The 25,192-nt window shown below is 48.5% G+C and overlaps 1 protein-coding gene across 1 annotated transcript in view; it reads left to right on the top strand.

The window, feature by feature from the left end:
- The window catches only part of LOC147688550 (sorting nexin-29-like), a 778,635-nt gene extending 754,133 nt beyond the window's left edge, over positions 1-24,502 (top strand). The window contains exon 7 of the mRNA XM_086939800.1: positions 22,350-24,502. Coding sequence (XP_086795926.1) covers positions 22,350-22,479 — 130 coding nt within the window. The 3' untranslated portion in view covers positions 22,480-24,502. The remainder of the gene's footprint in view (positions 1-22,349) is intronic.
- The last annotated feature ends 690 nt before the right edge of the window (positions 24,503-25,192 follow it).

The raw sequence follows: 25,192 nt of genomic DNA, 5'->3' as shown, positions 1-25,192 counted from the left end.
GAAGTACACGCAAAAGGAGTGTCTTTGATTGGGCTCTAGGAATGCCTCCAAGATGTGCGAAGAATGTTCCCTAGTGCACCCAAAGGTAAACTGGGATCCTGAAGCAAAGCTGTACATCGCAGAGCACCTCCTGTAGGACCCGCTCCTGTTCCAAGTTGAGGGATAAGACTTGTTCTTTCATGGTCGAGGTTAGCTGGGAAGTACATATATAAATCCAAGAACTAGATTAAGAAAACGAAGCAGGACTAGACACCATCCTATCACTTCCTATCCAAAGAGAAGTCAGGAGGACATCAGGGTTGCCAACTGGTCTCACTCCTGATCACTGAGCTTATTCCTCAACTGGTCCCATTGTGCCCGAGTTACTTGTGACGCCACTGCAGTTTGAGGCTTTTAAGCAGGCTATACTGCAGACTTAAGGCATTCTTCTTACATATGACCCATCTTCAGACCCCAAGGAACTGATGGGTTCTTTGTTTAATTTACTGCCGATGGATCCTTCCTCTTCAGCGTCTGTGCACCTCAATCAATCAGTATTTATAAATTGCGGCTTATCACCCCATAGGGTATACAGGCGTTTGCAGGTCCCTCAGCCAGGTCTTGAGGGCCATTTGGAATTCCGAAAGTGAGGTGATGGTCCAGAGTTGCATGGGAAGACTGTTCCAGGTCTTTGCTGTGATGTGGGTGACTGCGCGTCCTCCACTTTTACTTCAGTAGATGCGTGGAGCATTGGCAAGTGAGAGGGAGGCAAAGCATAGTCTTCACAACAGTTGGTGAAATTCAGGCGGTGGTTTATGTAGGCAGGTCCTTGGTTGTGTAGAGCCTTATGTGCATGGATCTGCGGCTTGAATTGCCATGTATTCTGAATGGGGAGCCATTGGAGTTGCCGTAGGTGGGGTGTGATATGGGTTTGTTGGGGAAGGTCGAGGAGGAGTCTGACTGCGGCATTCTGTATGGTCTGATGTCTCTGTAGGAGGTGTACAGCGATTCCTACATAGAGGGCGTTGTCATTGTCCAGTCAGCTAGTGATGATGGCCAGTATCACGGTGCGTCCCGTGTGTGGGGGTAGCCACTTGAAGATCTTACATTGCATTTGCAGAGTGCGGAAGCAGGCGGAGGAGACAGCGTTGATCTTTGATTTCATGGTGAGCTTGTTATTTATGAGGATTCAAGGTTTATGGTGTGGTCGGAGGGAATGCTTGCAGGTCCCAGGTCTGATGGCCTGTTGGGTTAGGTTCTATATCAGCTCCTGTGCCAGCTTCCTTTCCAACTTTAAAAACTGCACCAGTTCCCTCTCCACCAATGCCAGTTCTGACATCACTGGTCTCTGCCAACTCTGGTGTCTGACCTCAAGCTAAATCTGCTTCTACCCCGACTGAGGTCGCGCCTTGACTCCACTTCAGCACGCTCTGATTCAGAAAAAACATTTCCTATTCCAAGCAGCCTTTCTCAGAGGCTTCATCAACTTTGTGGCTTAGACTCTGATCAACTTGATAATGGTTATCTTGGGGACCAATTACCCCCACGCTCATGATGATACAGAAATAGTGTAGGTCCACCCAGTCATCCACCCGCAGCATCAGTCTTCCCGCCGCTTCAGGTTGCCCTTAGTGGTGCACAGCCACCTTGTGGGAAGCATGGTCATGCATTTTCTTTCTGGGTGGTAGGCCATTGCATTTGACAGATGGATCCTGTAGATCATCTAGCGCAGCCATAATTTTCTTACCCACCTCAACTCCTCCCACATCAGAGCGGCCTTTGAAGGAGCCCCTATCCATCTTGCTATAAGAGGTGCAGGATCTACTGGACAAAGGTGCCATCAAGAGGATGCTTGCCTTGGAAGTAGGGACGGTTGTTACTCTAGCTATTTCCTATATTGCCATAGGCCAAACAAGGACAGAGACCTTTGTCCTATTTTCGACCTTCTCTCTCCGACTATCTTCCTCGGAAAGGACAAATTCAAAATGCTCATACTGGCCAATATCTTTTGCCCACCCACCATTGTGTCACTCACAGGTCCTTGGCCTGGTATTATTTCTAACCATTCTCATGCAATATAGTTTCATTTAATTCACCACCATAATCTCGCCAAACAATTCATTAGCACCTAATCCTCTTTTTGCCTCCTGTATATAAGAGTGTGAGGACAGCCTCGTAAGTCCCCTGGAGACCCCACACCCCCTCTTAATGTAAGATCCGAATTGAGATCCGCATTTTATCACTGGCCTTTGAGACAGCTTTAGCTTTCTCTCCACACTATTGTTTTCCAAAATAACTCGTACTTAATATACAGGAGAGGGGCTTTTGGTAAGTTTTCTTTATCTATAGATTTGTTGAATTGTCATTCACTTTTTTCTTCTGCCTAATTGCAGAATACTGAATGAGGTAAAGGATCAACCCACTTTACCTATGGGCTCTCTTCAATTTGAGTGACAGAACAAAGACTGTGCACGTTGTTCACACCGCCTAACCATAGTTCTTTTCACTTCAGTGATGAAGCTGTTTCAAACTGTGCTTTGTTTTGTTTATTTTTCCTTTCCAAAGTTGATGTAATAAAGTGTTTAAGTGAAATGGTACTATTGTATCCCCCTGCAATTTGAGTATTGAGTTTTGAGGTTTGATAATGATTTATTCTTGTCTCCTTGACATATAATAATAGTAATATCTGAAAGAAACGGGTTAGTATTAGATTCCTTACCTTAGAATATCCCCAGGCGTCAGACTGGATCCGGAAATTTTTGCATAGCAGTACACTTGCGCGTCGGTAGGCGTCGTCCGCGGCTCCGCATCCGTCGTCGGCGTCGTGGGCGCCGTGATGACGTCCTCGGAGTACTTAGACGGCGCCTCCGCGCGCTGACGTCCGTTCTTCTTTTTTCTGCGCCAGCAGCGCAGATCCTGGAAAAAGTGGTACCCATAGTCACTTTTTGACTAACTTTTTCGATCCTTTTGATCATTTTTCAGAGTCTTCGACTCCGAATGGTGCCGGTAGGGGTGCCTGGATTTAAACCCTGTGAGGACTACGACCGACTGATGTCGGTCACCAACCCTCACCGCCGGTGCCTTCACTTTCTCGGCTTCGACCACGATGACAAGGCCTGCCCCTACTGCCGAGCCCTGACGTCGAAAGCTAGGCGGGAGCTGTCCCGCAAGCGGCTCAAGCTTCGGCAGTCGGCACGCGCCGCGAGAGCTCCCGGTCCGGACGGAGGTCGAGGGACCGGTCGCAGGGTCGGAGCAATCATAGCTCCCTCCGGGAGTCACCATCGGTCTTCGGGCTCGAAGTCATCAGGTAAGCACAAGAAGTCGAAGAGACATCATCGCTCTTCCGACTCCCCCCGACGCTCGCGTGATGCGGCTGGGGTTTTGGGTGACACCGCCCACGCGGCTCCGTCGGAGTTGCGGGCATCGCGGCCTGCTTCATACCCTCCGGTCCCTAGGCAGGACGCAACGCCGGAGGATATTGAGCGCTTCCTCATGGCCATGAGGTCTCTCTCTCCTCTGATGAGCTCCGCGGCGCCTTCGGGCCCAGTGGACGCGTCTGGGGGCCCCAGCGGGTCGGGTGCTTCGGCCCGACGCTGGTGGGTGCTTCGGCCTGATGCCGCTGACGCCTTCGGGCCCGGCGCCTTCGGGCCCCGCTGGATCCGCTTCTGGATCCGTGTCATCGCCGGTTGACCTGATGACCTCACCGGCGCCAATCCCTAGGGTGTCACCTCCGGCAACGCCTTCAGGCGACGCCGTCCCCGATGCCTCCATCAATCCGGTTCCGGCGTCGGAGCGGTGCCACTGGGTGTCGCGCTCGACGCCGCTTGGACAGTTCTACTTCAACGAACCGGCCCATCCTTTGACAACCCTGATTATCAGGAAATGGGTGATGAGGAGTATTGGGAGGGGTCTGAGGACCCTCTGACAAGTGAGTGTCAGTCCCAGCAGGACTGGACAGGTGAACTTGGGAATGCCAGTGGTCTGGACACTTCGCCGGACACTGGTTTTGTCTCACCTCTTACCGTGGCTACGGAGGAGGGGGCAACCTACAGTGTGGTTCTGACGCGGGCGGCCAAGGCCTTGGGCCTTGAGCTCCCCGTCGCGGCCATGAGGACTAACCTCCTCACTGAGGTCCTTAAACCGCAGTCAAGCTCGGCTGAGCCTCTGCTGCTGTTTAATGAGGCCTTGACTGATGTTCTTTTGGGCACTTGGTCCCGGCCCGCTACAGGTCCGCCTGTAGATACGAACGTGGCCAGACGCCACCGCCCGGCTCCAGGCGACCCTTGTTTCCTGTCCACCCATCCCACCCCGAGAACCTGGTAATCCAGGCCTCCAACTCCCAGACCACATTCCCGACGGCTCCGCCCGATCAGGAATCCAAGAGGTACGAGCAATACGGCAAGAAGGTATTCTCTTCCCTGAGTTTGGGACTGCGGCCTTTCAACACCGCGTGCCTCTTGGGCCGCTACACCCACTCTCTGTGGGACACGGTCACGGACGTGCTGCCAGAATGCCCGGCCAAGGTCAGGTCTAAACTCGCCCGAGCCCTTGGGGAGGGTCGAGATGCAGCACGTTTTTCCATCCGATGTGGACTGGATACCACCAACTCACTGGACAGAGCAATGGCAACAACGGTGGCGATTAGTCGCCACGCCTGGTTGAGGCCCGCCAACTTTTCGGCCGATGTCCGGAATACACTCATGGACATGCCGTTTGATGGCCGTCGCCTTTTTGGCGACAAGGCAGACCATGTGCTTGAGCCCTTTAAGGACTCCAGGGCTACGGCCAAGTCCTTGGGCCTCTCGGCCCTATGCCAGCAAATGGGTGCCTTTTGCTCCTTTCATGCCAAGGAAGGGGCGCCCTACACGTGCTGCCAGCCACGCACCGCAGACTAGTTTCCAATGTGGTGGCAGCCGTGGAAACCGCCGTGGCGGCGGTCGGGGACAACGGCGAGGTCAGTCCACACCTACCCCTGCAGCATCCGCCTCAAAACCCTCCTAGTTTGAGCTTTCAGACCCATGTGACGCCAGTGGGGGGCAGGGTTAGCCATCACCTCCTCCACTGGCGCACTGTCACATCGGACAGGTGGGTGCTGCAAATCGTCCGAAGGGGCTACTCCCTCCCCTTCGAGGTGACCCCTCCAGCCATGCCACCGCGATACCACCGCATGTCGGGGGATCACTTGCGACTTCTGCAAGAGGGGGTTACGGCCCTCTTGGCCAAGTGGGCCATCGACCGCGTTCCTGGGCCTGAAGTAGGGTGTGGTTGTTACTCCCAATACTTTCTGGTGCCCAAGAAGGGCAAAGGGGGCCTACGCCCTATCTTGGATCTACAGAACGTCAACGGCTTCCTCCGAAAGGAGAAGTTCAAAATGCTGACACTGGCTCAGGTCTTAGCTGCCCTGGACCCAGGAGACTGGATGGTAGCGTTGGACTTGCAGGACGCTTACTTCCACATTCCTGTCCTGCCGGCCCACCGGCGCTACCTGCGGTTCACGGTAGGCCACGAGCACTTTCAGTTTAGTCTGCTCCCCTTCCGCCTTACCAGTGCCCCACGGGTGTTCACGAAGGTGATGGCGGTGGTCGCAGCTCATCTGCGCAGGTTAGGGGTTTCAGTCTTCCCCTACCTCAACGACTGGTTGTTGAAGGCGGGCTCGCCCCTGACAGTCGTCAGCCACCACCAGACGACGGCAGACCTCCTGCACCAGCTGGGGTTCTCCATCAATGTGCCGAAGTCACACCTGTGCCCCTCCCAGAAGCGCCTCTTCATCGGAGCGGTTCTCGACTCAGCGCAGTTTCGGGTTTATCCTCCCAAACAGCGGGTTCGGGATATTCAGGCTCTGATTCCGATCTTTCAGCCTTTATCCCGAGTCTCGGTCAGGTTGACTCGGCGGCTTCTGGGACTGATGGCCTCCTGCATCCTTCTGGTGCATCACACTCGATGGCGGATGCGGGCTCTGCAGTGGGACCTGAAGTTTCAGTGGGCCCAGCATCAGGGCAACCTGTCCGACCAAGTCCTGATCTCGGAGGGCACTGCGAGACTGCTCCAGTGGTGGCTCACGGACTGCGATTGGGTCAGCGGCAGATCCCTCTCCCTTCCCCAACCGGAGCACGTAGTTGTGATGGACGCGTCCCTCCAGGGCTGGGGAGGCCACATGGTAGAGGCGGAGATCAGAGGTCTCTGGTCTACGGCGGAGTCCCGGCTCCATATCAACCTTTTGGAGCTGCGGGCCATTCGTCTAGCACCGAAGGCATTCCTCCCCTCTGTGCGGGGGAGTGTAGTGCAGGTGTTCACGGACAACACCACTGCCATGTGGTACTGCAACAAACAGGGCGGGGTGAGGTCGTGGACCCTCTGCCAGGAGGCTCTCCGCCTCTGGCAGTGGCTGGAACATCAGGGCGTGACCTTGGTGGTTCAACACCTGGCAGGTTCTCTGAACAGAAGGTATCAACGGAGGGAGGTAGAGTGTTGAGATAGGATTCTCACTCCACGGGCACTGAAAATTAAACAAGAAGAATCCTACTCAGAGTGTACACCTCAGGGGTGGGGGACACTCAGTGTTTTGTTAAATACCCCTCACACACCAACAGGCCCCTTGGTGTCATGCTTCATCATCGGGGTCTTCGCACCCCGCTAGAGGGATGCGGCGTGCTACGACCAGCGACTACGCGGGAGCACTGAAGTCGTTGAATATGTGTGGTGTGTGTTGTGTGCATGTGCTGGGGTATCGGGGAGAATGTGAGTGAAGGGTGTGGTGAGGATTAAAAAGACACCTGGCCAGGGCAGACGAACTCAGCTGCCGGTGCATGATGGATCACGAATGGCGTCTGAACTCGGACGTGGCGCAAGGTCTCTTTCTGCAGTGGGGAGAGCCTTGGTTAGATCTATTCGCCACTGAAGAGAACGCCCAATGTCATCAGTTCTGCGCGTTGGACTTTCCAAGGCGGCACTCGCTCGGACACGCTTTTCGCTGCGAGTGGAGTTGCAGTCTGTTGTACGCCTTTCTGCCTATACCACTTCTGCTCAGAATGCTGAAGAAGATCAAACGCGACCAGTCCCAAGTCATCCTTGTGGCTCCGGACTGGGCACGAAGGTACTGGTATCCCGAGCTACTCAGTATGTCAGTCGATCCCCCGGTTCGTCTGCCTCTTCAGGAGGACCTTCTGTCGCAGCAGCAGGGGACGGTCCTCCACCCGAACCTGTCCAGTCTCCACCTCCATGCTTGGAGATTGAGCAGCGACAGTTGAGGCCATTTGACTTGCCTCCTGAAGTCTGTAATGTTATTCTGGCAGCCAGGCATCCCTCCACAAAGTCGGTATACGCCTGCAGGTGGAACAAATTTGTGGCATGGTGCACAGCAAAGGCTGTGGATCCTCTCTCTGCCCCTCTTTCTGAGGTTCTTCTCTTCCTTCTTTCTCTTGCCCAGCAGGGCTCTGCTCTGGGCACTATCAAGGGCTACCTTTCTGCCCTTTCAGCTTTTCTAAGGCTGCCTGATCAACCATCTTTGTTCAAGTCCCCTATTGTAACTCGTTTTCTGAAAGGCATCACACACATGTTTCCCCCCGTTCCATTTGTGATGCCTCAATGGGACTTGAACCTTGTTCTTACCTATCCGATGTACGCTCCCTTTGAGCCACCTCACAACTGTCCTCTCCGCCTTCTTACTCTGAAGACTGCCTTCCTGGTTGCCATCACCTCTGTCAGGAGAGTGAGTGAGCTCCAGGCTCTTTCTTCCAAACCTCCTTTCCTTTCTGTCCATCTGGACAAGGTTGTGTTACGGACTAGACCCTCTTTCCTGCCCAAGGTTGTCACGGCCTTCCACATCGGGCAGTCTATCACCTTGCCCACCTTCTTTCCGCCTCCGCATTCCTCAAAGGAGGAAGAGCGGCTCCACCGTCTGGACCCAAAACGTGAGCTTTCGTTCTATCTAGATCGCTCACGCCACTTCCGGGTGGATGACCAACTCTTTGTTGGTTACGTGGGCGCTAAGAAGGGACGGGTGGTGCACAAGCGGACCATCTCTCGGTGGGTCGTCTTGTGTATCAAGGTTGTTACTCCTTGGCGAAGAAGGAGCCTCCTGTTGGGCTGAGGGCCCATTCCACTCGGGCCACGGCGGCTATCACTGCCCTGGGCCAGGGAGTCCCCTTGCAGGACATCTGTCAGGCAGCTACTTGGGCCTCGCTGCACACATTTGCAAGACACTACTGCCTGGACAGCCAAGTCCGGAGGGATGGCTTCTTTGGCCGTTCCGTCCTCCAGGACTTTCTGGTGTGATTATTGGTTCGCAGACCCACCACCGGGGTTGGTATTGCTGGGGTATCTATTCTAAGGTAAGGAATCTAATACTAACCTGTTTCTTTCATATGAACAGGTTACTTACCTTCGGTAACGATATATCTGTAAGAAACAGTAGTTAGTATTAGATTCCTTACCGCCCCACCCATCCTCCCCGTTCTGCAAACCGTTATCTAGGGTTAAGGTCATCCCCTTTCAGGGCCCTAGTTTCAATGGCACCAGTGTTGGTTTTTAACATGGCTCTGTGTTTCTGGCGTGGAAAAGCTGTGTCTAAGAACTGACATCAGCGTGCGGTGGCGGCGTCTAAGTACTCCGAAGATGTCATCACGGCGCCGACGACGGATGCAGAGCCGCGGACAACGCCTACCGACGCGCAAGAGTACTGCTACGCAACAATTTCCCGATCCAGTCTGACGCCTGGGGATATTCTAAGGTAAGGAATCTGATACTAACTACTGTTTCTTACAGATATATTGTTACCGAAGGTAAGTAACTTGTTCGATAGCTTGCAAGGGACAGCTGAACGGTTTGGTTTTTAAAAAATATCACTAGTAAAGCAGACACCTCAATGATTTTTTTTAAAAAAAATTATTTTTATATGGCAGTCAAGTTTAGATGGTTACATTGTTTTCACTTTATTTTGTGGAAAATTCTTGCACTGAAAAAAATAACCATTTTATCAGCGAAGGCCTTGCAAATGTCTGTTTTAATGTTGAGGATTGCACTTTACTACCTTCATAACTTTTGACCATGCACTGAACCCTCCCTGTTTAGACTTTAGAAACACATTCAACACTTATGACTGCAGAGACATTGCTTTTTTACTTGGAGTCTGGAAACACATTGTAACACGAGCTACACAAAACATAACTTGTGTAGCTGGGGATGTAACAAACATCTTGCAGGACCCGTGCCATCTACCCATGAGAGAGTAAACCGCTGGTCATATACAAACTTGGCACCACCTTCTGGCTGCCAACCACAAGACAGCTCACATCAGATAAAAATACAAATGTCCAGCTCCCAAAACTGAACACAGTTAGCCATGGAGCTTGGGTGGTCTTCATTCAAGTGTCACGCCAGTGGTGCTTAATCTTGCCCTCAGCAGCTTGGCGCACATGGATTGTCAAAAAAGTTTTCTATTTTTCTAAACTGTCATTCACTACTAGATAAAATGTGTTTCTGATAGAGACATCTAGCCGCAGATTCCTTATCTTCGAATTTCCCAGGCGTCAGACTGGATCTGGAAGATTTTTCTTTGAGCAATACCCTTGTGTGCCGGCAGGTGATGTGGGTCGGCTACGCATGACTTCATCGGCTTTGTCTCTTCCACTGTGTTGTCCGTATCGCCCTCGGTTACTTTTTGATGGGGTTTTTTAATGTTTTGTCTAACGTTTCTTTTGGTGTGTAGATTTTCAACATGTCCAAGAAAACTTCTGGATTCAAGCCGTGTGGTACCTGCCACCGTACCATGTCAGTGGCGGATCCACACTTGGTCTGTCTTTCATGCCTGGAGCACAACCACAACTCGAAGTCATGCTCCGACTGCCGGGCCTTGTCTTTGAAAGCTTTGAGTGAGCGGTGCCTTAAGCTACTTGCGGCATGGTGCTCAGCACTGCGTCATTCGCCCCTGAGGTCTCATTCACATTCCTGATCAAGAGGAAAGTCCAGGCATTGCTGCGCGTGCCCATAGTCTTTATCCTCCCACTCAAAGTCTTTGATTGGTCAGGTAAGAAGCACAAGAAACTTAAGAAGTCAAAGAGTGCTTTGACTTCTCCCCATCCTTGGCGTTCTATGCCTCGTTCCTTGGAACTTGCACCTGGGTTGGTTCCATGATTCGCAGCCTTTCCGTAAGGTAAAGCAACCTCCGCCCATCTTAAGGAGTTTTATGATGCCATGAGCCTCATATTTGGGCAGCCTGACCCTACTGCCATTCCTTTGGGCAAGGGAGGCTCAGAGGGGGCTCCATCAGATTCCACTCCAGCAACTCCTGCCTTGACGCCAATGCCTTCCCATGGATCTTGCAATGGAGCCGTACCGAAACCGGTCACGCCTTTGCGACCTTCCTCGGTGCTGGTCTTAATGCTGAGGCTTCTAGCGCTGCAGGCACCCACCGGCGCATCAAGCTTACTGGGCTGTTATTTCCACACTTTGTGGGAAACTGTGGTGCAGTGCTGCCACAGGTCCCGGAGGAGAACTGGGCCATCCTCTCCTAAGCAGTGTCAGAGAGGAGAGATGCAGCAAAGTTCACTGTCTGTTATGGGCTCAACATAACAGACTCACTGGGCAGAGCGATTTCAACTACAGTGGATGTTATATGCCACATCTAGTTGAGGACATCTGGCTTTCCGGGGGATGTTCCGACCTCTCTCATGGGCATGCCCATTGATGACAGCCCGTCTCTTTGGAGACAATGCAGAGATGAAGCTGGAGTGCTGTAACACCTTGGCTGCTATGGCTTTTCCCGTCCTGTACTGGAAAAGCTTGAAAGGCATTATTTCATGACAAGCTCACCTTGTCATAAGCACAGCTCCAGTGTGCCTCATGACGAGCTGAGCTCGTCATGAGCATGGAAGGGGTTAAGGACTCCCGGACTTTGGCCTGTCAGTGGCCACTCGTCCCCAGTCTGCCTTTTGCCACTTTTGTGGCTACAGAAGGGGCTTTCAGCCGTGCCAGCCATACCTCAGCCACAAGACAGCGCAAGTTCAGCAACCTCTGCAAGGCCGTGGGTGTGGCTCATTCCAGCCCCGTGGGTCGGGAGGCCAGAGGCCAGGTCAGTCCTCCCCTTCCTCCTGCAACCTCAGCTTCCAAACCTTCCTAGTCCAGCCCTTCAAGACTATGGGTGGCCAGTTGGTGGCAGGATCAGCCATCACCTCTATCACTGGCAGGACATCACGTTGGATAGATGAGTTCTTCAGATAGTACGAAGGGGCTACTCTCTCCCATTCGAGAATACACCACCCTTTATGCCTCCAACTTACAACCAGCTGATGGAGGATCATCTGACTTTGCTTCAGAAGGAAGTCATCACTCTTTTGGCCAAAGGAGCAATAGAGAGGTTTCTGGTGCCAGAAGTAGGCTGTGGTTGCTATTCTTGATACTTTTTGGTCTCAAAAAAGGAAAAGCGACTGTGCCCTATCCTAGATCTGTGAGCCCTCAACAACTTCCTCAAAAAAGAAAAGTTGAAGATGCACACTCTAGCTCAGGGCACGTCTGTCCTGGACCCAGGAGAGTGGATGGTAGCTTTGGATTTGCAGGACACCTATTTTCATATTCCCGTTTTGCCTGCCCATCGACTGTACCTGCAGTTTAAGGTAGGCCATGAGCACTTTCAGTTCTCTGTGCTCCCATTTAGCCTTACCAGCACTCCTTGGGTGTTCACCAAGGTGATTGCAGTGGTCGCAGTTCACCTGCGCATATCAGGAATGCCAGTCTTCCCCCATCTCTACGACTGACTGTTGAAGGCATGTTCGCCCCAGGTCATCTTCTCCTACCTGCAGACTACGGCAAACCTCCTGCATTCGCTGGGGTTTTCTATTTACATGCCGAAGTCGTACCTAACTCCCTCTCAGATGCTCCTTTTCATTTGAGCTGTTCTGGATACATTGCAGTTTCGGGCCTAGCCTCCCGAACAGCGAGTCCAGGCTATTCAGGCTATGATACCGATGTTTCAGCCTCTATGCTAGGTTTCTGTGAGAATGACTCTGAGGCTGCTGGGCCTCAGGGCCCCTGCATCCTGCTAGTTACACATGCCAGATGGCATATGTGGGCTCTTTAGTGGGACTTGAAGTTACATTGGGTGCAGCATCAGTTGAATCTGTCTGACATGGTTAATTTCTCAGAGAGAACTGCAGAGGACCTGCAGAGGTGGCTAACAGACCGCGATTGGGTCAGAAGCAAACCCCTCTCCCTTCCCCAACCAGACCACATAGTCGTGACAGATGTGTCACTCCTGGGATGGGGAGGCCCTCTGAAAGAGGTGGAGATCAGAGGACTCTGGTTACCAGTGGAACCCGGACTCCACATCAACTTGCTGGTACGCCAAGCGATTCACTGGGCATTGAAAGCCTTTCTTCCTTAAATGAAGGGAAAACTGGTTTAAGTGTTCATGGACAAGACCACCGCCATATGTTGCTGCAATAAGCAGGGCAGGGTGGGGTCATGGACCCTAGGTCAAGAGGCCCTGCGTCTCTAGATGTGGCTGGAACAGCAAGGCATATCGCTAGTGATTCAACACCTGCCATGTTTCCTGAACGCCAGGGCAGACAAACTCAGCCATTGATGCCTAGTGGATCACAAATGGTGTCCCCATCTGAAGGTGACACAAGGTCTCTTTCGGCAGTGAGGAAAGCCTTGGGTAGATCTGTTCACCTCCAAGGAGAATGTGCAATGTCAGTAGTTTTGTGCCCTAGAGTTTCCAAGGCGGCACTCACTCAGCGATGCTTTTCGTCTTGAATGGAGCTCTGGCCTTCTGTGCACCTTTTTTCTAATACAACTTCTATCCAGAGTGTTCAAGAAGATCAGGAGCGACCATGCCCAAGTCATTCCTGTGGCTCTCGACTGGGCATGGAGAGTCTGGTAGCCCGAGCTTCTCCAACTGAGCATTGATCCTCCGATCAGACTGCCCCTTCTTTAGAATCTTCTGTTGCAGTAGCAGGGGAAGATCCTTCAGCCGAACCTGTCAACTCTACGCCTTCTTGCATAGAAATTGAGTGGTGCAAGTTGATTTCATTGGACCTTCCTCCCGAAGTATGTAATGTTATTTTGGCAGCAAGGCGTCCCTATACCGAGACCGCGTATGCCTGCCTGTTGCACAAATTGCAAAAATATAATACAGAAAGATCTATTAATCCTCTTTCTGTTTCTCTTTCTTTCAAGTCCTTCTCTTTATTTGAACCTTGCCCATCAGGGCTCAGCTCTGGGCACTTTCAAAGGGTACCTTTTGGGCCTGTTTGCCTTTTTGAGGCTGCCTGACCAACCCTCTGTATTAAAATCCCTGATTGTAAATAGATTTATCAAGGGGCTTGTACATATGTTCTCTCCTGCCCCTTTCATCATGCCTCAGTGGGACCTTCATTTGGTTCTTACCTTTCTGAGGTGTGATCGTTCGAACCTCTGCACAACTGCCCCCTTTGGCTGCTTACCACCGAAACAGCCTTTTTAGTGGCAATAACTTCTGCCAGGAGAGTGAGCAAATTGAAGGCTCTGTCATCCAAGCTTCCTTACCTGACCATCTTCCCTGAGAAATTGGTGTTTCGCACTAGGGCCTCTTTCTAACCGAAAGTGATAGCCTCGTTCCTCATGGGGCAATTAGTCACCTTGCCCACTTTCTACACTCCTCCACACCCCTCTAAAGACGAGGAGCAACTCCACAGTCTGGAATCCAAAACAGCATTATCGTTCTACCTTGACCTCACTAAAGAGTTCCTGGTGGAAGCCAACTCTTCGTGGGGTAAGCTGGATCAAAGAAAGTTTGTTTGGTGCAGAAGAGAACTATCTCATGATTGGTTATCTTCCGCATCAAAATTAGCTACACTCTGGCCAAAATCAGCCTCCTGCAGGCTTAAGGGCTCGTAACACCTGAGCTAAGGCTGCAACCACAGCGTTGCAATGAGGTGCTCCATTCCTCAACATTTGTCAGGCAGCAACGTGGACATACCTGCACATGCTTACCAGACACTACTGCCTGGACAGTCAAGTCTGATGGGAAGGCCTTTGTGGCTGCTCTATCCTGAAAGACATCCTGGTCTAAACGTGTCTGCAGTCCTTCCTTCAGGAGTGGAATTGCTTGGGTATCTATTCAAAGGTTAGGAATATGCAGCTGGATGTCTCTATCAGATGGCAAGTTACTTACCTTTGGCAATACCTTACCTGGTAGAGACATGATCTAGTTGTAGATTCCTTACAGACCCACCCATCCTCCCCGGACTGGAGTTAAGGGTCAGGGCTTAACCCCCTTTCAGGGCCCTAGTTGTTCAGAAACACACCAATGTCGGTGCACTTCTTGGCTCCATACTTCTGGCGTGGAAAGTCGTGAAAAGTGACTGATGTTAGTGCGCCAAGTTGGTGCCTATATAGGTGACGCGGACATCACAACGGCGGAGACGATGCCAACGATGTCACGCGAAGCCACCTACTGGCACGCAAGGGTATTGCTCGAAGAAAAATCTTCGGGATCCAGTCTGACACCTGCAAAAATCAAAGGCAAGGAATCTGCAGCTAGATCATGTCTCTGCCAGATAAGGTGTTACCGAAAGTATGTAACTTGTCCACAGTAAAGAACAGCTTTCTTTACTGTGGAATTTGCCAGTTATTACTTTTGATTGTGTGGCATACTATAGTTCTGATTAATTGTTACAATTGAAGAAAGATTACACAGAATATAATTGAGACTATCTCCAGAAAATCCGTTTTCAAGTGCATGAGAGGTTGCTGAAAATAAGAACTACACATATTTCATCCATAAAATAAAACTTTTTTCTTGGCAGAACAAATCAACAAAAAAACATATCCTGTCTAAAGAGTGCTTGTACTTATCGTTGCTAGCAAGAAATAACACTTAAAATGTGACGATCAAAGACATTCAACAACTGAAAACTGCTACTTATTTAAGTGATGTACTCCCTAGAAAGACGTGCATCTTTTTTCCAATCTGTCTCAATGAAAGGGAAAACAGACGTTGTCTATAACACTTTTGACCGCAAGTACACAGTACAGACGACCCCGAATGTTATATCATTCTTCGCTGTAGTGGTTATGTGCAAACCTTTGACACCACCTTTTCTCTGTTTTGTGTGCCGTGTGGGTGTCAGCAAGAATGGGTCCTTTTTAATAGTTTCTTGATCAATCACTCGTGATTCTCTTTTACTGAAAGGAGACGAGAGCTGGCGTATTCATACACTTATTAGTGAGGAATGAGTAGGAAGAAAAGGGCGCGTGTGAGGATGAGAGGCATGTGCTGATGACTTCAGACCTGATTTATAGCAAAGGCCAGGCTAGACTCTGTGGCAGAAGAGCCATCTGTCCTCCTCTATCACTCTGTGTTTTGCTTGTAATTGTACAGTTTCGCGTATTGGACAGGCTTCCTCCAAGCATGGGCAGTGTCTAGCTCCTTTGCCTATTGTTTCGGTACCTCCTTGGACATGAACGCCAATCCACCAAAATGCCAGGGGTAGCTGAGGAGACATCACGTGCCATTTAACCTTTACTTTCGCTCACACATACACACACATTCACACACTCACTCCCACATAAACTCTCACCCACAAGTACAGGCACTACACACATGTAACAGTATTTTTTATTTACCTCAGCTGACAGGTAGGGTCATATTCCACCTAATTGTTATTACTTCTTTATTACACTAACAGTGAATAATAAAGTATTATTCACTAGTAATGTAATAAAAAAATTGACAGAAAACAAAGAAAGTGGAGCCCCAACAGACGTTCATTAGGACAAGCTGGCCTTTTGATCCTGGCATTGATTTTGCCACCTTTGAGGCCGGGGTGGCAAAGGCCGTGCCAGGGATCACAGAGGGCAAGCAAGAGGTTGCAGTTGCGACCCCTAAGTGACGTCTATGCCCTTGGATTTAAAGTTAAGGGGATTTGTTGTGGCTGTACCCTGGCACAGTCATATGGCAGGATGTGTGTGTTAGAATGAAGATGGCGGCCATGTAAGAGCTTGGTCACGGAGCTCTGCTGCACCGACCGGGTGATCCACAATATTAGAGGCATGGAGGCGACCCCACGACAGCGGGTCCACTAAGGCCATTCCCACGGGGATGGGAGGCTTGCTTTGATTGCCCTGCGGCCTGCTCGGGAACCTTTTTTTTTGGCACGGAAGGAGTAGTCTGACGGATGCGATTTACAAGATGCCAGCTGTGGAGGCGGTCCCAACTGATGCTGTCGGCTTCCCTGCTGAGCACGGGTGCAGTCGTAGCCTGAATGACGTAGCCCGGGGGAGGCAACGGCGGTGCAAACACATGGGGACACTTAGTCCCTGGAGGTGAGATGTTGTAGCAGGGAGCCGGAGACTCCCGCTCTGACCAGTGAGAATAGAGGAGGTGAGGCATGGGAGGTCTGAGTGGCAAGGTCTGGCTGCACGTAAATCCGGTAAGACGCGGTGGCCTGCAGCCCTAACTGGAGATCCCGGGCTGGAGGGGCAGACATCTGTGGCAGTGGCCCTGCCCACGCCTGGCCTGGCAATTATAGTAAGACCGTGACCCCCTGATTAGTAGTAACTAGGGCCTTCAGACCTAGAACCGGTGCTCTCTAGGACACTAGCGGAGGGCAGTCAGTAGAAGTTTGCTTCCGCAGTGGCCCCGGGGGCACTCCTGCTACCCTGCTTACTGGTGTGTGGGAGCCCCGCGCTGAGTACTGCTGGGGGGGCAGGATGAAATTCGTCCCACTGTTGGGGTCTGTTAGGCCGGAGCAGTGGGACCGTCCAGTGGGTCTGCTTGGATGCTGCTGTGCGAACCTGGACGGTGGGCCCTTGAAATTAAGAAAGCCTTCATGGCCCATCTTCTTGTGTGCTATTGCATTGTCTGGCCTGCTGTTTATCTACCTGCTGCAAAGAATGGGCCCAGCACTGCTTATTGGGATGAAGGGAGGGGGGTGCAATTCAACGGAGGTTGTTCTTTCCTGTGCTTTGCCTATGGAAAATGTGCACTCTATGCGAGGATCGCATATGCATTCTCTGTGCGTATTCCCAGGAGTCTGCCTCTGCTCCCCTCGTCTCCTGCCCGGTCCAGTAACACCGGCTGGCTTTTGGCCTCTCTTGTAGCTTCAACTCTAGCTGGAGCTGCCTTCTTGGTTGTCGTGGTGCGCCACCCTGTGGTGGGCGCTTCTGGTCAAGCCCTGTGGAGGTCAGCTGCGAGCCTCACCTTGCTCCCTCGCACCCGCTCTGGCAGCACAACTAACGTCCTAATTCTCTCCTACGGCCCCAGACCTAATTGGGGCCATTATTGTGGCTGCTTATGTGTCATAACTTATCTGACGTGGTTGCTCATGTACCTTAACTTATGGTCTGTGACCCTGGATCCAATGTGGCTGAGGTCCTAGGCTCCCTTTGCAAGTCTTCCCTGCTCCCCCTTTGGTCTGGCAGTCACCTAAGAGTTTGATCTCTCACACAGCCCTAGCGGTTATTGGGGCAGCCTGCTAACCTGCTCACATGCTTCACCTTGTGATCGTTGAACTTGGGTCAGGCTTGGGGGAGGTCCTGGTTTCCCTACACAAGCCCCACTTGCTCCCTCCGGACCATTCTGGCAGCACCCTTTGTCCCTTGGTCTCGCCTGCAGATCCTGATCTAAAAGGGACTGCCATCATATCTGCCTTTGTGTCCGAACTTTTAGTGGCCAACTTGGGTCGGATCAGGCGAAAGTCCTGGGCCTCGTTTTGAGCATCCTTTGCGCTTCTGAGATTTTCCCATTGCTCCTGCCCACTTCTCCCTTAAATTGCATCATCCTCTAACGCCACTTGTTCTGGACTGGCATTATCATCAAAAACACCTTGTTCTTTCCATCGACCTCCGCTCAGACTGGGGCCGCTTTCTAAACATACAGAACCTCACCAGTGGCCAGAGCACTACTTGTAGCAGGGGACCTACTACATAGACGTATCTTGTTTATTTATTTATGCTCGCATCTTTGTATCCTATTTATCTTATATTTGGCCTATGATTCACCCCTGATGTTATGGCTCTGATCTTAAAGGGGCTGACATCCTATCTGACTTTGTATCCGAACTTGCACGGTCGAACCTGTGTCAGATGAGGCATAGGTCCTGGGCCCCCTCTTCATACTCTGCAGAGGATCAGCTGAAGCATTGTGCCCTAGCTATTGCATCCCTTGACCTAGAGGCTTAGCTACATCATCTTGCCCTTATCTGCAATGGGTTCTACTTCTCGCCCTTCCCCTCCGATCTCCTTTTTTACTTAATTCTTCCCGAATAATGGGCCAACTCTTCCTTCTGCTTCTACTCGCCTTCACTTCATTTGTGGCATTCTCTTCTTCCCCCACATCTCCCTCTCTTCACCCTCTTCATCTTACAAATATGTTGTCCAAACGAGTGAAAACTGGAGCCAACTGTTTCAAGATCATTCCCCCCAATATGTCAAAAGCATCAGCAAAAAGGTTCAAACACAACACCCTTGAACAATTTCATCCCATAGTGGTTGTTATAGGAGGCTCAAAACTGACCTCATGTTCTTTCTGGGACACCATTTTCAATAACTCCCTTAACGTTACTTCCTCCTTCTTCCTCCGACATGGGCTCCAACTAAAAATCTCCCCCTCGGCTTGTTTCGATCGCTCACTCACTATCATACTTTACAACAACGGCAAAATCCTGATCCAAGCCAAAGACACTTATCTCTCTCTTTTGACCACCTCTTCCCATCCCAGCTCTTCATACCTGGCATTTCGATCCCTCCAGACTCCTCATATAACTCCACCCTCAATTCTCTCTCAACTCCCCTTATCAACCGGAACACTATTTTACAATCCTCTTCTACCTCCTCCCTCAATTCTCCCTCACCTCACCTTACCCTCCAGGACTCCAGTTTGCAGTCTTCCTTTGGGGCACAGCCTTCGCCCCTGGCAGTCCTGTCCCCCTCCTTCACAACCACTTCCCCTCCCCCAACCCCACCTTCCCCATCTGGGATGCTTCCCGCAACACTCCTTCCCAGCAAATGGCCTGCTCCCTCATCTACATGATGACCCACTACTATCCTCTCCCCCTGTCCTCTTACTACAGACCTAACCTTTCTCTTCCTCAGCCAAAAGTCAATATTCCTATTTTACTCAATTTATGTCCAGATTATTCTCTCTACTCCTCAGCTGCACCGACAATTACCTCCAATCAACATCTCTTGACAAGTCTCCCGCCATTCCATATTCCTGCATCCACCCCCTCTCCATGCTCTCCCTCTCCCTAGAAAATAAACTAGGACTTCTCATCTCTTCTATCTCCCAGCTTGAAACTACCATCTGCCACCTAAGTACCAACATTTCCACTCTCCCCAACTTCCTACTTCCCTGTGCGAGCACTCACTTCCCCAAACTCCCGAGGGGTACCCTTCTCCCACGCCCCAAAAAAGTTTCACACAATCTGTCAACAACTGACATTTCCAACCTATTGGCGAACTACAATTCTTCCAATTGCCACCCCCAGACCTTCTCCTCTCTAGCTAACGCTAATAACTGCACTATTCCAACCATCTTGTTCTCCCGCACCAAACATCAACCATCTTCAATCCAGTCACCCATTCTCAGGAACATTATCACTATCACCCCTAAAAGCCCCGACTCCCCCTCACCAAAACACTCATCTCTGAGGTTCGTTGTCTGCTTCACAACTGTAGATCCGCAAACAAGCACAAGCTGGAAATCTCAGACATCATTAATCTCTACAGCCTGGATATATTTTCCTCACTGAGACCTGGCTCAATGACACTTCTCAATCTTCTTTCGATCTTCTGCTCCCCACTGAATTTTCCATTCTCAGGAATGATAGAGAAGATAAAGTCGGGGGAGGTGTAGCAGTTATCTTCAGGAACTTCCATCATTTCAAAGCTTTTCCTATAAGCTCTTTCTGCTCCTTCGAATGTCTTTCTTAGGAACCTCAAATACAGCAAAACTCCCCTGTCAGGGTTCATACCATCTATCACCTGCCTGGTGATAGCTCCGCATTCACAGAGGAATTCACTGACTTTGTGAGCGAGCAATACTCGAAAAGGGTCAAACAGATTTTTATTGGAGACTTAAATCTTCACTGGGGCAATCTAGAAGATTCAGCGGCCAACAGGCTTGCCACTTTTCTCTTAGGAAATGATTTTGTTCAACATAGCACAAAACTGTCTCGCTCTAAGGGCTCCACTCTTGACCTTGTTATCTCCAAAGCAGATATGCTAACTGCTGTTGATCCTATACCAGTAGACTGGTCTGATCACTTCCTCAAACCCTTCTCTCTGCACCTATCTCATTCTATTACTCATGGCCAACCTAAAAGAACTACTGCCTTTTTCCGCAACACCAAAAACATCGACCTTGACTTTTTTTGCAACATGGCTATGAGCTCTACTCCAATCTTAGACCCCTACTCTAATGTTAACGACCTGACCACACAATGTCTCACCAGTCTATCAGCTGCAATTGATAATATTGTTCCACTGCAAAGTAAAAAGAAAAGACCCACTCCATCTGCTCCATGGTTCAATAAATCCCTGTACGAAGAAAGAACAAACTTGAGGAATCTTGAGTAACTATGGAGACATTCTCCTTCCACCACCAGTCTATCCAATCTCCGCCTTGCAAGATCTCTTTACCACAAACACATCTTCCACGAAAAAGCGATGCACTTCAGAACTCTCCTCGATTCTGCAAAAAACAGACCTAGAATTTTATTCAACCTTATCAAAAGCACCAATATCTCCTCTCCCTCTCCCACCATATTTGATGACTCCCCCCCCCCTCCCAAGATGATAGCAGAATTTGCAGTTTTCTTTGATGAAAAAGTAAAAACACTTGTGGACCAGGTTACCCATTCTACCCCCCCCCCCTGAGTACCGCAACTCCTTAGTTCTGTGGCAGAACTTTGACATCATCACCGAAACGGATCTCATCCACTCATAACATTTCGATTCTCAACACCACTCTAAACTGCAACCACCACTGGCTGTCAACTCATCAACTTATTCTGAATCCTTCCAAATCAGAATTCCTTCTCCTCATGACCTCACTATCTCCTCCTCCTATCTAATCTTGGATGAACAATCTGAACATTCTCAACAACAAACCTATCATTGTTGACAGTTCCAAATCTCTAGGCGTCATCCTAGACAAAAGCTCAATTTACAGTCCCATATCAATACCATCGCCAAGAATGCATGCTACCAACTGTGCCTTCTCTGGTGGGTTCAATGCGTCCTTCCTGAGCAAGACCTAAAAACCTTGGTCCAATCTTTGGTACTTTCCAGATTGGACTACTGCAACTCTCTCCTTGCTGGCCTCCCCAAATCCCATCTTTCCCCTCTAAAATCCACCCTCCACTCAGCAGCTTGGATTGTATATGGGGCTAAAAGAAATGATCACATTACACCCTTACTGTTGTCTCTTCGCTGGCTTCCTATTGAAGCAAGGTCAATTTACAAGACTGCATGTATCACCCACAAAGTCTTGCACACCTCCACCACACGCTATCTGGCTCATAAACTAAACATCTCTGGCTGCTCTTGACCTTCATGCAATCCTGAAAACTTACTGCTAAAACCACCTACCTTCAAAAGGGAAAGATTTATGGCTCAATCCTTCTCTGGTAATGCGACCAGAATATGGAACTCACTTCCTCCATCCCTCCAAACCACCACCTCTTTCCGGACTTTCAAAACTGATCTCAAAACTCTCCTCCTCCAAAGGCACTTTCTGAAATAATTCAACCCATTTCTTGACCCTTACGGTCAACTAGTACTCACATGAGGTCAACTTTGCAAATATGTATTTTTCCCCTGCTTTTAACCGAACACTGACAGCTTTTAATTTTTTACTATATAAATATGCAAATATATAGAGTTGGAACTGCATCTATGTAACTTGCTAGAGTGCTCAGTCTTTCTTGTGTACCTTTGTAACTGTATATATGTTATTTATTAGAGTTTTTAGTGTATCTTGTGTACCTTATGTATCTTACCTCGTTCTTTTGTAAAGCGCTCTGACACCTTTGGGTAAAGTCACGCTAAATAAAACTGCATTAAAAAAGATCAAAATACTCCCCATGGCCCTAGACAGTGCAGGGAGTGCGCATGCAAGGTCTTGACCGTCTCCCCAACCCCTTCTAAAGTTTGGGAAGAACTTGAGGCTACTAGGGGGCTGTAAATTAACTTATATACCATAAATAAAGTAACTTTTTTAAATCTGGTTTTGATTGTTTACCCTGTATCTGCCTTCTGACTTGCGATAACAAATAGCCCTACAAACTTAAAATAATTGACATGTTTGTAGTTTGACAATACCCAACCTATTTTCATCTCCAAAGGTAACTTTCATATAGAATTAACTATATTTTCCCCCTTTTTTTCAGTGACGTCAAATCAACTGGAGAGCAAGTCAACAAAGGGAGTCGACAACGAGGGGCGCCACGCTTCCCAAAATTATCCCGCAGTCATCAGCGAGAGCCACGTAGTGTGGAACCTCAAAGCGGCGATCTCTGAACACTTGCTGGTCCATCAATGAAGCATCACTTACCAAACCTGCCCAGCAAGTGCAACCTAATGTTCCCTGGGGCAGTGATGCTTGCACGCGGCCTAGCTCCCAAGAGAAACTCTACCATGCCAGTGTTCAACTTCTCCATTAGCTTGGTCACATCCAAGAAGCACTTATTTTTCTCAAAGGCATTAGAACTCTCTTTAGAATGATATATTTACACTAGGAACGAACTCCGCACATACCCGGTTTCATCTGCACTACTAATGTAAGCTTCATGACTCAATCATTTTTCGGGGGAGTGCTCACCATATCGCAGCCAGGATCAAAACTGTTAAAACTGTTTTTTTTGCATCTTTTTCAGTGTCTTATGTGAATGCCGATTAGGTGTCTCGCCCCTGAAACCTCTTACGTCAAGTAATTTATATTTTATTTTTTAAAAATCGTCTTTGTCACTTTACAATATATGCACCCTTTATAAAATATACACCTTTTAGATACCAAATGACTCTTGCTGTTAACTCTGTGTCCTTTTTTTAATAACATTTTCATATTAAGTATGAAGAAAGTAAATAGCCTTAATGTTGAAAGCAAAGAAAGTCTTTTATACTCTTTATATCTGTGAAGTGATCTTGATATCAAACGTGCATGAATAAGTAGTCTTATGTGTTACCAGATCAATGCAGCATTTTTAATAGGAACCATATAGTAGTAGGAGACCACTTCAGAGCTTCTCACCTCTTATTGCTCTGACTACATCCTTTGTTGACTACATTTCTTAGACAGTAGGACAGATTTAAACGAGCAAATGTAGCATTTGCAAAAAGGACTCTAGACTTTATTTAGAGATAGACAGCTGGGATACTCCGTCAAAACGTGATAGATATCCTGTCCACCGTATTACAAGTGCCATAGGCTATTATGCGGTTGTAATAAAGCGGAAGAGACATCCGCTGTGTTTGTGATGGTTCATCCTGTCTGCTAAACTCTAAATAAGCAAACTTTATCTTAAATTCTAAAAATAAGTTACAAGAAAGTGCCTAAATTTAACCTTTCAACAGAGAAATCTTGGAAATCGTTTTCTTGTAGATCAGAATTCTTCCACATAGCAGAAGAAATCCTGGAAATGATTTTCTTGTAGATCTGAACACTACCACATATTCGAGGAAATCTTGGAAATAGTTTTCTCGTTGGTCAGAATTCTACCACATATACCTCTGTACTATGCCATGTTTCTCTTTCTCCTTCAAAGCGTATAACAGTGTCTTACACGTCAAAGAAGAACATATGTTGTTGTCACTCAGCATGTACACCAATTGGGACTAGTTCTCTACTGAATAGATATATTGTAAGTCATATAGCAATTAAAAATTCAGACGCAACATAAACGTCACCCATTACTACAAAGTAGAACCATCTGAGAGCTTTTTAACGAATATCAGGCTCTCTAAACGTTGAGGCTTCTCGACTTTCACTGGGATCAGTAGCATCTTGGTCAGTGTTTCAGGATACAAGCATCTAATGATCATAAATATGCAATTGGCGCCGTTATATGGAGCAGGCGCAAACTCAATCACAAGATGTACCATGTGCCAGTAATGAAAGAGACTTCTTCATTGCTGCCACTGAGATCTGCCTTTTCAGTATATGTTGATTATCAGTATTAGGTCACTAAGACAAGCTTCTCATATGGGCATCTTATTAGTAGACCAATGCTGGTCTAATTTGTGAAATACATCTATGTTAAATTAAGTTATTTCTTTTCTTTTCCCTTGTTTTTAACTACAATCGCATTAATTACTGCTAAATAAACTTGATCAGTTCAGTAACATTTAACAAGGAAAAAGGACGGAAGTCAATATTTATTAACTGACAATTTGAGGTATTTCGCCGATGAAAGGGAATAACTGCAATGTTTGCAATGGAAAATAAAAAAATGGTCTCCTAGAGATGTAGGTATTGTTTATGGAATGATTGTAGTCCATGGTGTATGTGCCTAATATCGAATAAAATCTCCAAATCTAATACTTAGTAATGTACTTGATGCAATGTCTCTTTTGTCGAATATTTCTTTCTTTTTATGTGCACGCTATGAAATTATGACATCCTTAGACAAAAAGCACACCATCCACATTTCTGTTTTCGCGATTTGTCCTTTTCCTGCTATAGGTGTCAAGGGAACACAACCCTAGTTAAGCCGACCAGTGATAAAAATAGAACAGAAGAACTATTTCCTGCACTGTCAAGATAAGAAAATATCTTTTAAGTTGTTCCAGTTATCCACAGCAAATGTGCGGCATCCCTTGGCCTCAAAATCGAGTGTGTCTGATCATAACTCGTGAAATGTTGCAGGTGCATGAGGGTTTAAATTACACATATTTATTGGTAGATGGGATTAGTATACCTGATTTGTTCATCAGTTGAAAATAATGATAAGAAGGGTAGCTTTCCTGCTGAACAGATTTTTCTGCTAATTTTAGCTGTGAAACTATTTCTTTCCACACACAATTTTAAATAGTGAAACAGTCTGTTTGATCCTATTTTTTTGTTTTAGTAGTCGTATATTACAAGGGATTTGACAGTGCTTTGCCACAGGCCCATGCGAGTATATATATACCCCAAGGGCCACATTGTTTCCTACTCATGGGTTGTTAAACTTGTACATATTTAAATATACTATTTTGTTTATAACAGATGTTGAAGATATCATATGCCAAAAGG

The sequence above is a fragment of the Lissotriton vulgaris genome, chromosome 10 (genome assembly GCF_964263255.1).
Source record: "Lissotriton vulgaris chromosome 10, aLisVul1.2, whole genome shotgun sequence".
Taxonomy (NCBI): Eukaryota; Metazoa; Chordata; class Amphibia; order Caudata; family Salamandridae; genus Lissotriton; species Lissotriton vulgaris.
This window is presented reverse-complemented; position numbering and strand designations above follow the sequence as displayed.